The sequence below is a fragment of the Natrix helvetica genome (assembly GCF_964273705.1).
Source record: "Natrix helvetica genome assembly, chromosome: 1".
In the NCBI taxonomy this organism is placed as follows: domain Eukaryota; kingdom Metazoa; phylum Chordata; class Lepidosauria; order Squamata; family Natricidae; genus Natrix; species Natrix helvetica.
The window spans coordinates 210,640,654-210,653,848 of NC_138548.1; the positions used below are offsets into that span (position 1 = coordinate 210,640,654).

At 46.7% G+C, this 13,195-nt stretch overlaps 1 protein-coding gene across 1 annotated transcript in view; it reads left to right on the forward strand.

The window, feature by feature from the left end:
- The window catches only part of MBD6 (methyl-CpG binding domain protein 6), a 28,961-nt gene that overhangs the window by 8,819 nt on the left and 6,947 nt on the right, over nucleotides 1-13,195 (forward strand). The window contains exons 6-9 of the mRNA XM_081935278.1: nucleotides 3,038-4,291; nucleotides 6,663-7,213; nucleotides 8,070-8,211; nucleotides 9,888-10,069. Coding sequence (XP_081791404.1) covers nucleotides 3,038-4,291; nucleotides 6,663-7,213; nucleotides 8,070-8,211; nucleotides 9,888-10,069 — 2,129 coding nt within the window. The remainder of the gene's footprint in view (nucleotides 1-3,037; nucleotides 4,292-6,662; nucleotides 7,214-8,069; nucleotides 8,212-9,887; nucleotides 10,070-13,195) is intronic.

Sequence of the window (13,195 nt, forward strand, 5' to 3'; positions counted from 1 at the left end):
TATCTATCTATCTATCTATCTATCTATCTATCTATCTATCTATCTATCTATCTATCTATCTATCATCTATCTTATCTATCTATCTATCTATCTATCTATCTATCTATCTATCTATCATCTATCAATCTATCTATCATCTATCTATCTATCTACAGGTGAAACTCAAAAAATTAGAATATTGTGCAAAAGTTCATTTATTTCAGTAATACAACTTAAAAGGTGAAATTAATATATGAGATAGGCTCATTACATGCAAAGCAAGATAGTTCAAGCCGTAATTGTGATGATTATGGCGTGCAGCTCATGAAAACTCCAAATCCACCATCTCAGAAAATTAGAATATTACATGCAATCAATAAAACAAGGATTGTACATAGAACAATATTGGACCTCTGAAAAGTATAAGCATGCATAGGTACTCAGTACTTGGTTTGGGCCCCTTTTGCAGCAATTACTGCCTCAATGTGGCGTGGCATGGAAGCTATCAGCCTGTGGCATTGCTGAGGTGTTATGGAAGACCAGGATGCTTCAATAGTGGCCTTCAGCTCTTCTGTATTGTTCAATCTCATGTCTCTCATCGTTCTCTTGGCAATGCCCCATAGATTCTCTATGGGGTTCAAGTCAGGCAAGTTTGCTGGCCAATCAAGCACAGTAATCCCACGATCATTGAACCAGGTTTTGGTGCTTTTGGCAGTGTGGGCAGATGCCAAGTCCTGCTGGAAAATGAAGTCAGCATCCCCATGAAGCTTGTCTGCGGAAGGAAGCATGCTCCAAAATCTCCTGGTAGACGGCTGCGTTGACCCTGGACTTAATGAAGCACAGTGGACCAACACCAGCAGATGAAATGGCTCCCCAAATCAACACAGACTGTGGAAACTTCATACTGTACTTCAAGCATTTTGCAGTGTGTGCCTCTCCATTTCTCCTCCATACTCTGGGTCCTTGGTTTCCAAATGAGATGCAAAAGTTGCTCTCATCAGAAAAGAGGACTTTGGACCACTGAGCAACAGACCAGGTCTGTTTTTCTTTAGCCCAGGTAAGACGCTTCTGATGTTGTTTGTTGTTCAGGAGCGGCTTGACAAGAGGAATACGACATTTGAAGCCCATATCCAGGATCCGTCTGTGTGTGGTGGCTCTTGATGCACTGACTCCAGCCTTAGTCCACTCCTTGTGAAAGTCCCCAACACTTTTGAATGGCCTTTTCCTGACAATCCTCTCCAGGCTGCGGTCATCCCTGCTGCTTGTGCACCTTTTTCTTCCACACTTTCCCCTTCCACATAACTTTCTATTAATGTGCTTTGATACGGCACTTTGGGAACATCCAACTTCTTTTGCAATTACCTTTTGAGGCTTTCCCTCCTCATGGAGGGTGTCAATGCTGGTTTTCTGCACAACTGTCAGGTCAGCAGTCTTTCCCATGATTGTGATTCCTACTGAACCAGACTGAAAGACCATTTAAAGGCTCAGGAACCCTTTGCAGGTATTATGGCTTAATTAGCTGATTAGAGTGGGACACTTTGAGCCTAGAATATTGCACCTTTTCACAATATTCTAATTTTCTGAGATTGTGGATTTGGGGTTTTCATGAACTGTAAGCCATAATCATCACAATTATGACAAATCACGGCTTGAACTATCTTGCTTTGCATGCAATGAGTCTGAGATCTACCAACTTACTTCCTTCCTTCCTTCCTTCCTTCCTTCCTTCCTTCCTTCCTTCCTTCCTTCCTTCCTTCCTTCCTTCCTTTCCTTTTTTTATAAAATTTCTTTGCTGCCCATCTCATATCCAACAACTCTGGGCAGCTTACAATAATCCTATTGATTTAATAGGGCAGTGTAGATAGCTGCCCTTCCTGCAATTGTGGTTCTGGATGGCAAGTGTAGGATTAAAAGCAACAGGCAACAAAAATAAGAACCATAAATAACAATGATAATACCATTGATAGTTATAATTCCATAATAACGGCATTATTGGCACAATTGTAAAAAAAACGGAGAACAAATAGGCCTCTGAAGGTGTGAAATGTGATGAAGATTGGTTTTCCTAGCTTATTGCTGAGGTGGAGAAACTTAGATGTCCCAACTTGTTTAAAAGAAGCTTGATTTTACTGTGTTCCCCAAAAATACAACATGTCCTGAAACTAAGGCCATGCCACATTTTTCACGTGGGCAAAAGTATAAGCCCCCCCCCAAAAATAAGCTCCCTGGACATCCCTCCCCCTCCGGCCAGGCAGAGCACCACTCGCCGACTAGCGGTATCCCGAAGGTGCCAAGCTGCGGGAATGAGGTGGGGGGCAAAGGTGCTCGCGTTGCTTGCTGTCTTCGGGATACCGCTAGGTTGGTCAGCGGTGCTGTTCTCAGCAGGAGAGGGGGGTTTGCCGGGCGGCTGCTCTCTTGTGAGCGGGCTCCCGAAGAGCTGGGCACAGCCTCAGGGTGGAACGGCTGTGTTGCGCTATCGCAGCAGCAACACACCAGCCATGAGGTGACCACGCTCATGAGCAGCTGCCCGGCAACCCCCCCCCCCCTTTCCAGCCATGCAGAGCCCCATTCACTGACCTAGGGGCATTCCGAAGGTGCCGAGCCGCGGGAGCTGGAGGGCAACTCCCGCGGCTTGGCAATACCCCTAGGTCAGTGAATGGCGCTGTGCCCGGCTGGAAAGGGGGGTTGCCGGGCAGTTGTTCGTGAGCGTGGTCACCTCATGGCTGTTGTGTTGCTGCTGCGATAGCGTAACACAGCTGTTCGACCCTGAGGCTGTGCCCAGCTCTTTGGGAGCCCGCTCGCAAGAGAGCAGCTCCCAGCAACCCAAAACAATAAGCCCTCCCCTGATAATAAGGCCCAAATTATATTTTGTGGGTCAAAAGAAAATAAGACCCTGTCTTATTTTCGGGGAAACACAGTAGATTTTTTTTTTAGCCCCTCCTATCTAATCTTCTGTGTCCTCATTCCTTCCAAGCAGCTGACCAGGCTTTTGGTGTAAATTGGGGCTTCTTATTTGTCCTTCCTTTGGGAGAATAATCACCTTTTCCTCTATTGACAGGGGCTGGAATGACTCTGCCACCACACCTGGCCATGCCAGGGTCCAGCACTTGCCTGCAGCAGACTCTTTCCAGCAAAGCTCCAACCAGCTTGCCCAAGGGGCCGGATCTCTCCTTGCAATGTCCCTCTGATCGTTATGGCAGTGCCTGGTCCGGTCCAAGCTCTTCCTTTCCCCGCCATCACAACACTTTCTTTGGGGATGTCTTCCCAGGCCGTCTGCCGCCCACTGTCAATGGCAGTGCCCGCCCAACCTTCCCGTCTGAACTGAATGCTGCCGGGGGTTCTTTCCTGTCCAACAAGACCTCAGCAGATGCATTGCCCCGGCCCTATTCATCCAACAGTTTCCTCTTTCCCCTGCTAGATGAGATGGGGTCTGGTCAAGAGGGCAGCCCCTGGAGTGGCCGTTCCATCCCTCTTGGGTCGCAGGCGAATGCTGCCGGCTCGCCTGCCCCCACCAGCCTCTCCTCCGTTTCTTCGTCAGCAGGCAGCGCTGAGCCTTCTCCACAGCGGTCACGGCACTCCTCTGCCTCCTCCGAGCAGGGCCCCTCTGGACACCGCCTGGCTTCCAGGACCTCCAGCTTGGACGCAACACCCCCGACCAACGCCTTAACCAACCAAAGCAGCAATAACCTGCCCTCAGTGCCCTTAGGAGCTGCCCCGGAAGGCAAAGGACCGCCTGGCCTGCTGCTCCTTCCTCCGCAAGGCCCAGGCTCTTTCCCAGCCAGCAGTTTGTTGAGCGCAGCCGCCAAGGCCCAGCTGGCCAGCAGGGGGCATCCCGACGAGCTGGCTGCCAGCACTTTACCTAACCGCTTGCTGCTGTCAGTGGTGGGCGGGCGGACACCTCGGCGGCAACGTCGCTCCCCCACTGTCTTGCGCCTGCTCAAGGATTCCCACGCAGGGCAGGCGGGGGTCACCCATCCTGAGGAGACCCTGACCCGTCACCCCTGGCCTCGGGACCAGCCCCCCAGAGGAGAGGCCAAGAATGGACCCCCAAGCTCAGCCACCCCGGTACAGCCGCTGGCCTCTCTGCTCAGTCTGCTGGCTCCTCCCGGGAGTTCACCTACGCCAGGCCTGCCCCCGCTTCTCCAGGCCCCTGCTGGCGACAGTCCCAATTCTTTGCCCCCCTTCCAGGACTTCAACAGCCAACTCCTCAGCCTCTTTGGTCAGCTGGCTTCTGCGTCTTCCGAACAGATCTCAGGGAGTTCCCCACAGCCAAAACCTCCCACCTCCCCACTTGCATCCCATGGACTGCCAGGTAGGTTTGTATGTGGAAGTGGAGGTGGCCGTCACCATGTTTTTGCCCTCCCCCGATTGGGAGCTGCAGCTGAGTGACAGCTGTCTGAAGGTCCTGGAGAGTTTGCTTCTCCTTCTCTTTAAAGGAAATAAAAAGGGCAGGGAATTGCCAGCCCCATAGCAGTCACGCCTCCTGATTGTCTTGCCTCCTTTTTCTTGGCCAGGAAAGCAGATCTTATCTCTGCTGAACCAAATGGCCCTGCCCGAGCTGGTTTGCCATCTGATCCTTTCCGATCATGCAAAGTTCTGACTATGCAATCCCTGAATTTATAATCAAGGCTTGTCACCAGTTACACATTCTGTTTCGAATAACATTTACAACAGGTTAATGTTTGGGCAAAAGAAATACGTATGAAATGGAGGAGGTGGGCATTGAATAATCAGAGGCACATAGGCCTTTGTTTTGCTTAATGTTACACATTTGAATGTAGGCCTTTGTGTTGTTTAATGTTACCCAGACAGAAGTAGCTATGGGAGGTGGTCTGTGGTATACCCTGCTCTGTGAAAGTTTACTCAAACCAACCTTTGTTGTGGTACATGTGGCTTACACCTTGGCAAAGGGCACAGTGAACAACTAGCCGTGGTTTAATCCTTGTGCTTTGCAGTGAGATAAATTGCTGCTTCTTACTGCCAGATTACCAGTCGATGTGCCAGTTAAATTGTTTATCTTCCCGTCTTGAAATGTACAGATTGAGGAATGGAGGAGGAGCAGTTGTGAGGAGTGGTTAGTCCTGCCATTAACGTAATGCCTAACTACTATTTTCCCCTCTACAGGAACAGGTGCAGAAGGTGCATTCCCCACCCCACCCACCCCTGAACAGTGACATTCATAATAGGGACAATTAAAAAAAGAAAATAAAGTTCAGACAATGCTGCCCTAGTAACACTTATAATTATACCACAATGTAAAGGAAGATTGGATTCATGTTTTATATTAAAGCAGTTTTGTTTTAATTAAGGCTTGCCGAATAAGCTACAGTCAAGTGGGCTTATCCTATGCTAACCCAAAAACTACCGTATTTTTCGGAGTATAAGACGCACCTTTTTCCCTCAAAAAAGAGGCTGAAAATCTGGGTGTGTCTTATACACTGAATACAGCGTTTTTGGCCTCCCGAAACCCCATCCCCTTCACCAAAATGGCCATGCATAGCCTTTAGGAGGCTTTCAGAGTGTTCCTGGGGGCTGGGGAGGGCAGAAATAAGCGGGAAATGGGCCGTTTTTTGCTTGTTTTTGGCCCCCCAGCCCCCAGGAACACTCTATAAGCCTCCTAAAGGTTATGCATGCCCTTTTTTTGACAAAAGATGAGCCCGTTTTGCAAAAAACAGGCCGTTTTTTGCTCGTTTTTGCCTCCCCCCTCCAGCCCCCAGGAGCAGTCCACAAGCCTCCTAAAGGCTATGCATGTCCTTTTTTTGATTGAAAAATGGGCCGTTTTTGGGAGGTCTGCAAACTTCAAAAACATTTATTTTTAATTTGCCTCTTCAAAATCTTGGTGCGTCTGATACTCCAAAAAATACGGTACATTTTTGCAAATCAGTGCTGAGAACCAATCCTGTCAATCCGAACAAAGTATTTTTGATGTATCAGGCATGTCTGACTCCTCACGACCCATGGACCACAGCATGTTTTCTATTATCTCCCAGATTATGCCCAAATCCATGTCCACTGTGTCAATTACACTATCTAACCATCTCATCCTCTGCCGTCCCCTCTTCCTTTTGCCTCCAATCTTCCCCAATCTCAGGGTCTTTTCCAACGAAAGCAAAGCCTATGATGACTTAGTCCAAAATGTCAGTCCGGCCCTTTGATTATGTGAAAGCTATATATCTCCTAATATCTCTAGATTAAACTGCTATTGATGGCGGTCTTAAAAGTCGATGCCTCATCAGAGGAAAAGTAGGCAAGACTGAATGGTTGGCTGATAAGTGCCTCAGGGGTGATCTATAGTCCCAGAAGATTTCACTGGTCTCTGAATTAAATTGTTAGAATTATTCAAGCACAGTTACTAATTCTGAAGAGTAGAAAGGATATACCCCTAAGCCTTTAGCAAGAGGAATTTCCCCCTCTGTATTTCCCTTAAAATATACAGGAACCCTGGCATCCAAAAAAGTTGCTCGCAAGCCCACGTTGTCCACTGTAAATACTTGCGCAAGGAATTAAGTGGAGTAAGTGTCTGCTGAGAGTTTGGCTACAGATGACACCGGGCAGGTGCTCTGAGTTGGACGCTTCGCAAAGGGGCACCTCCAAAGTGCAGTGCATTCTGGGAACAAGCATCCCTTGAGGCAGGGGCGTGGCTGTTCCTGTGATTGGTGATGCCTTCGTTTTCTTTCCTGCAGGTGCTGCTGCTGCTTCGGCTTCACTCATGACTCCCAAAGCCCCTCCCACCCCCAGCCCTGTTATTGTCACCACCAGCACAGTGGAAGGTGGGGGCGTGGGCTGCCCGCTGCCCACAGGCACCGATCCGTTCCCCTTCCTGGCACAGGAACAAGCACTGCCGTTTGGGAATGCTCTACCTCCTGGGCTGTTCCCCCTGGGCTCCTTCCCCTTCTCGCTGACCTTGGGCCCAGAGACACCACTTCCCCCTCTTAATCTGCAAGAGGAGCCAGACGGACAGCCCTTGTTGCCTCTGGTGCTGCCCAGCCTGGATTTGCTACAACAGCCAAGTGGGCTCCTGGCATCACTGCTGGCACTGCCAGAGGCGGCTTGTGAAGGGCAGAGGGAAGCGGCGACAACCGAACCATTGTTGGAGCCCTTCGCCAGCTTGCCTGAAACTCTGCATCCCTTGCTCTTCCCAGCACTTTCCACCCCTTCAGCTGTCCTAGCTTTAAACTCGGCATTGTTGGCAACTGGCCTGGGCTCTTCTGACACAGGACCGAGCCCCACACAGGTAAGAAGTTTGTGCAAGGGGCCAGTTGCTTTTAGAAGTTTTTCATTTCATGGAGACGTGATAGGATCGGACGGGAAGGGCACCATGATGTCTCCCTGTTATGAGGATCTTGTGGGATTGGATCATAGGTTGAAGGCTATCTGAGCAACATTGAAAGGTTGGAAGGAATATAGTCGCTTTTTAGCAAAGCCTTCGCAAGATCTATTCAGCTACTATGGAGATAATACTGATCTGTTGACCTTATGTATTAAGAATGTGATTCCAAGGAGACTTTGCATTAAGAGTTATGAACTACTGTATTTTTTGGAGTATAAGACGCAGCTTTTTCCCTCAAAGTTTTCAGAGGCTGAAAATCTGGGTACATCTTATACACTGAATACGGCATTTTTTTGCCTCCAGAAATCCCGCCCCTTCACCAAAATGGCTGTGCAGAGTCTTTAGGAAGCTTTCAGAGTGCTCCTGGGGGCTGGGGAGGGCAGAAATGAGTGAAAAACAGGCCGTTTTTTGCTTGTTTTTTGGGGAGGGGCACCCCCCCAGGAGCACTCTACAAGCATCTTAAAGGCTATTCATGTCCTTTTTTTGGAAAAAAAAAACGGGCCCTTTTTGGGACGTCTGCAGAGTGCAAAAACTTTTTTTTTTTAAATTTGCCTCTTCAAAATCTTGGTGTATTATACTCCGGTGCATCTTATACTCTGAAAAATACGGTAATTGTAGGATAATCAAAGAACCAATATTTAAAATGCTCTGCACCCGCTTTAAATGCGCAACAGCTTTGAGTTCTCTCCTGAAATCACCTGAGGGGCTTGTCCCCATGGCGCTGCTCCTGTCTCAGACCTTTCCTGTCCTTCCATCCCAGACTGGCCTGGCTAGCACTCCTGTGGCACCTACCTCCACTAACACCACACCGACAACTACTGAGGGTACCCCCAGTGCCTCTGGGCGTCTGAATCCCATATTGCCCCAGCTCGTCAACCCGCTGCTGAGTACCACACTTCTGGGTGAGTTGATAGTCATCTTATCCGATGCCAGACTCCTGGGAAAGTGAAGGTATTAAAACCCAAATTACTGCCCCTAAGCAGAAAGAGACTGTCCCCCTCCACAGATGCCCTATTGCTCTAACGCAGTGTTTCTCAACCTTGGCGACTTTAAGTCCCCTCTCAATTCTGGGAGTTGAATTCCACAGGACTAAAGTTGGCAAGGGTGAGAAACACTGCTCTAATGTTTGGCTCTTCGTTTTCTCCAACCTGATTCTTCCTGGCAGGATATTATTGGAGTTATGCAGTAGTCCTCGCCTATCAATCACAATTGAGACCAACAGCACTATTGCTAAATCACAACCAACTTGGGATCTCACTTCCCCCTTGTTGTTAAATGATTCCGCAGTCATTAAGTGGGGTATCATGTGATCATGACTTGATTTTGCTTCTGGGTTCTTCCTTAACTCTGCTGAGTCATATGAGCATGGAGCACTGCCACCGTCATAAATGTACACCGATTGCGAAGTGCCTAAAACCCGTGACCATGGGTTGCTACAGTAGCAGGGTGAATCACTAGTAAAAAGGCTTGATTTAAATCAACTCTGTTAAATCATAATTTTTAAAGAGCAGCTGTCATCTCTGTCCCATAACGGCTCCTCCTCTGACCCACTGTTGAGTTAATGGGATGGCTGGTGATGCAACAGGGACACAGCAAAGTGAGGGGCGTGGTAAGCAGCAGGTGAGCGGATGCCCACTAACAGGCAATGCCATGATGGATCTGAAATGACAGGTGCTCTTTAAATGTAAAGACTCATTCTTGCTGGTAGTTAGAATCTTTAATATTATCATTTGCAAACAAAATGAAGATTCCCTATTTAGCTTGCAGAGCTTGGATTCATTGAAGGAGTTCACCCAAAATGTAAATATTGCAGAATATACAGCTTCATGCTAGATAATTAAGCTCCATTTCGTGCTGAATAAACTAAATATATTAATGTATCTTAAACAGAAAACTATATTTAGGTAGATTTTTACTCCAAAAGCATTTTATTAAAATAAATGTGATTTTAAAAAAATCCAATTTAAAATTTAAGAATCTGGTTTTTCATTATTATTATTTTAAATCATAGATTTTTATCCAACCTGTACAATAGTCATAAATGTGAGGATTGGTCATAACCTGGTTTTCTTTACACTGTCATAATTTTGAACTGTCACTAAACGAGGCATCAGTGAGCAAGGATGACCTGCAGTTGTCCACCTCTGGAGAGCTGTAGTTTGTGCCAAGTTCTTGCTCAATGTGGATGTGCCAACAACTTGCTTCTCCCTGTGCAGGCCCTTTTGGCATTCCTCTGCTGATCTGATTGGGTGGAGAGGAAATAAGAGTTATACTTATTGTCTATGCAGGAATTATTGTAAAGGGATGATTCTTCAGTTCAGCTCCCCCGTGCCTGATTTAATCCATTGCAAACAGAAGCACTTGTAGGCACAAAGGTGCCTATTTCAGATACCTTCTGAATGTGCCAAATTTGGATAACAGATAAAGTCCTCCTGACATTCCAGCACTTCACTATAGGTCTGGAGGGGAGAAAAGAGGTGTACAAAGGCTTGCCCCTAGAAGTATTTGGGGTTGGTGCTGATGATAGCTATAAGCCAGCAGCAGAGTTGACATTCTCCTCCCTTTTGCCCATGTGAAGGTGATCTTCCATCCCTGAACCCAACCTCAGGCCCCTCACTGATTGGAAGTCCTCTTCTCCAGGCCCAGCAGTCTCTTTTGCCACCCAATCTGCAAGGGCCTCTCGGAATCCAGCTTTTCCAAGGACAACTGCCCTTACTGGCAGGCTCCAACCCCCTGGCCTGCCTCCTCCAGAGCTTACAGGTAAGCAGTCCTGATAGTGTCACTATCAGCCTCAAGGTAGGTGGGCAATGGGTAAATGTTTAGCTCTTCTCTCCAGTGGTGAGTTGCTGCCGGTTCAGCCCGGATCAGCCGAACTGGTAGTAGCGGCAGTGGAAGGCTCCGCCCACCTGCCCGGATGCTTCTACGCATGCGCAGAAGCGTCGAGCTCGCAGGAGCACACCCAAACTGGTACTTAGCAAGCCACCCTGGTTTCTCCCATAAGCAAAATCCATACTTGGGGTAAAAGAGCGCGTTTCATTCCCAAATGTGTACTTAGAGTAATACATTTGCAAATTGCAATTGTGCGTAGATTAAACTTGAAGCAAAAAAAAAAGGGAGTGTGTTTAATATCTGTAAGGACAATATATGGTGGTTCTGAGGAGTTCACTAAAACTATTGATTCCCTTGCCAGATTAGTGGTTGATTCCCTGGGGCTGATAGTCCTTGGAGATTTTAACCTTCCCCTTGATGGCATTGAATTTGGGATGGCCAAAGAGCTCATGGCAACCCAATTATCAAAGAACCAGACATCACACATTAAATCTGGTTTTGGTCCTTGGGGTAGCTGTGATATGGTCTAAGATGGAGTACATTATATCAGTCTTTTGCCGTGGTTAGATCACTCTTTGGTTGCTATTTTGGTGTGCCTACGCAATTTTCTCTTCCCCCTACAAGAAGGTATGACCTATAAACAATACCACTTATATACTGCTTCACAGCGCTTTTCAGCCCTCTCTAAGCAGGCTGATTACAGAATCAGCCAATTGCCCCCAACAATCTGGGTCCTCATTTTACCCACCTCGGAAGGAAGGAAGGCTGAGTCAACCTTGAGCCTGGTGAGAATTGAACTGCTGGTTCAGTTGGCACTCAGCAGAATTAGCCTGCAGTACTGCATTCTAACCACTGTGCCACCACGGCTCTTATTAGACCGTCTGCACCAGGTGCCCTGATGAACCTGAAGGAGTTTCAGAGGACATGTGAGGTTTTTCCTGAGTTTGTTGTAGACCTCTGTGCCTGGAATGGCCAGATAATAAGAACCTTGGACCAGGATGCTCTTATGCAGCCTCTTACTGTGCATTAATGAGGAGCCCTGGTGCTGCAGTGGACAGAATGTAGCGTTGCAGGTTAATTCTGCCAACTGCCAGCAGTTCGATCCTCACCGACTCAAGGTTGACTCAGGCATCCACCTTTCCAAAGTCGATGAAATAAGAACCCAGATTGTTGGGAGCAGTAGGCTGACTCTGTAAACCGCTTAGAGAGAGCTGTAAAGCACTGTGAAGTGGTATGTAAGTCTAAGGGTTATTGCTAATCCTATAGAGGAAGAATGGGGAGGAGCTAGATTTTCCAAGAAACGCCAAAAGATGAAATGTCAGAAGAGAAGCCTGGAGAACCCTTGAAGGAAAACAACCAAGTGAACCAGCTAAGCATAAGCATAAGGACCCATATTGGGGATTAAACTGTTGGGTTAAGAGGGGTGACATTTAATTATTTCTGCATTTTTATTGCATTGGTTGGTTGGTTGGTTGGTTGCCAGCCAGCTCCTTTTTAGGGTGATTCCTTCCTCAAGATTATTTCCTGGGCTGCTGTGAAGAACAGTGATTCCCAAAGTCTCTTAGTTCACAACACGCTTAGTGTCCTAGTAACTTTTTCATTGGGGCCCCCGGTACCAAAAATATGTATCTGAATTATGGGGATCCTGCATTATATTTTAAATTTTCAAGAGAAATACCGCAATCCTAGGCTAGTAGTTCCTGCAAGATCTGACTTTGCAGAGGGAAAATGACCTAGACGGAGATGTGCAAGATCCGTTGCTGTTAATGAAAAGTGAAACTTGTTTTAAGTCCACAACAGACAGATAATATCCAGAATTGACTCAGATGCTTCTTAATTTACTGAAGTATAAATAAAAAGAAAAGGTATTACATAATCCAACGGACAAAATGTTGCTATTATACCTCTCACAATAATAGTAATTTTAGTCTTCCTGTGGAGTTAATTTTCTAGTTTAGTCAACCTATCACTGACAGATTTTGGGCATGACTATATTTAGTTCCTGCTGGTTTTGGTTAGAAGAGGAGAGGGGGATGCACCTGAAAACTTCAATTTGTAGAATACCACAACTTTATGCTCTCATCTCACCTGTCCATATAAGGACATTGAGGGAGGCCATTTGTCCGGAGTCAGGTGTCATCAGTATGTGTATTTATCAATCCTCAACTGACTAACCAATGCTGCCAGAGTCTTGTCCAGTATGCAGATATCATTGTGAACAAATTGTTGTGTAGGCAGAAGGAGCAGAATCTTCTGGCTCCAACCATTTTATCTTTTCATAAGGGCCTAAAGTTGTGGCTATGCCACTCGGCTTGGAGCCCCGGTGCAATGGAGATGGTGTCAGATCTGGAAGCCATCTTTTACATTGGGCCTTCAGGCCTACCACAATTTCTACTGTGGGAAAATGGGAGGGGCTTCCAGGTCTGACAGATGGCTGATTAATAATAGATCCCACCTCCCTCCCCATTCTGCCCCCAACCTGCCCTTGTGTCTTTGGTTTTAAGGTTTGATTTTAATATTTTTATTTTAACTAAGATGCAACTGTAAGCCGCCCAGAGTTACCCTATGGTAAGATGGGGCGACTAATAAATTTTTATAAATAAACAATAAATAAAATCAATTCTTTACAGAACTTTAAGGAAGTTAGAACCAATCCTTATTACTAACTGTCAGGAATACACTTCCACCTAAATCATAAATTACATGGCCAAGGAGCACATAAATAAATATTTGGATTCACATAATTACTGTAATTGGATTGCATCAAAAGAGGAATGTGCCAGCAAGAGTAGGATGGTTTTTTTTCAGTGTCCCGTCCTTCTTTGAAGCTGTTTCATGAGGTTTACCCACCACCTTTCCTGCTGCCCCAAGAGTAAGCAAAGCCTGAAATCAAGATGGGTAATTCAGCTCGCCTAGGTTTCAGTGGTAATGTCAGGTTCGTGCCCTCATCAAGCCAAGTCATGGATGAGGGCAGATGTAGCTTTCAAAAGCAACAAGGGCCACTAAGGAGTCAGTTAACTGGTTGAATAAATATTAAAGTGAGACCCATAGCTGTTT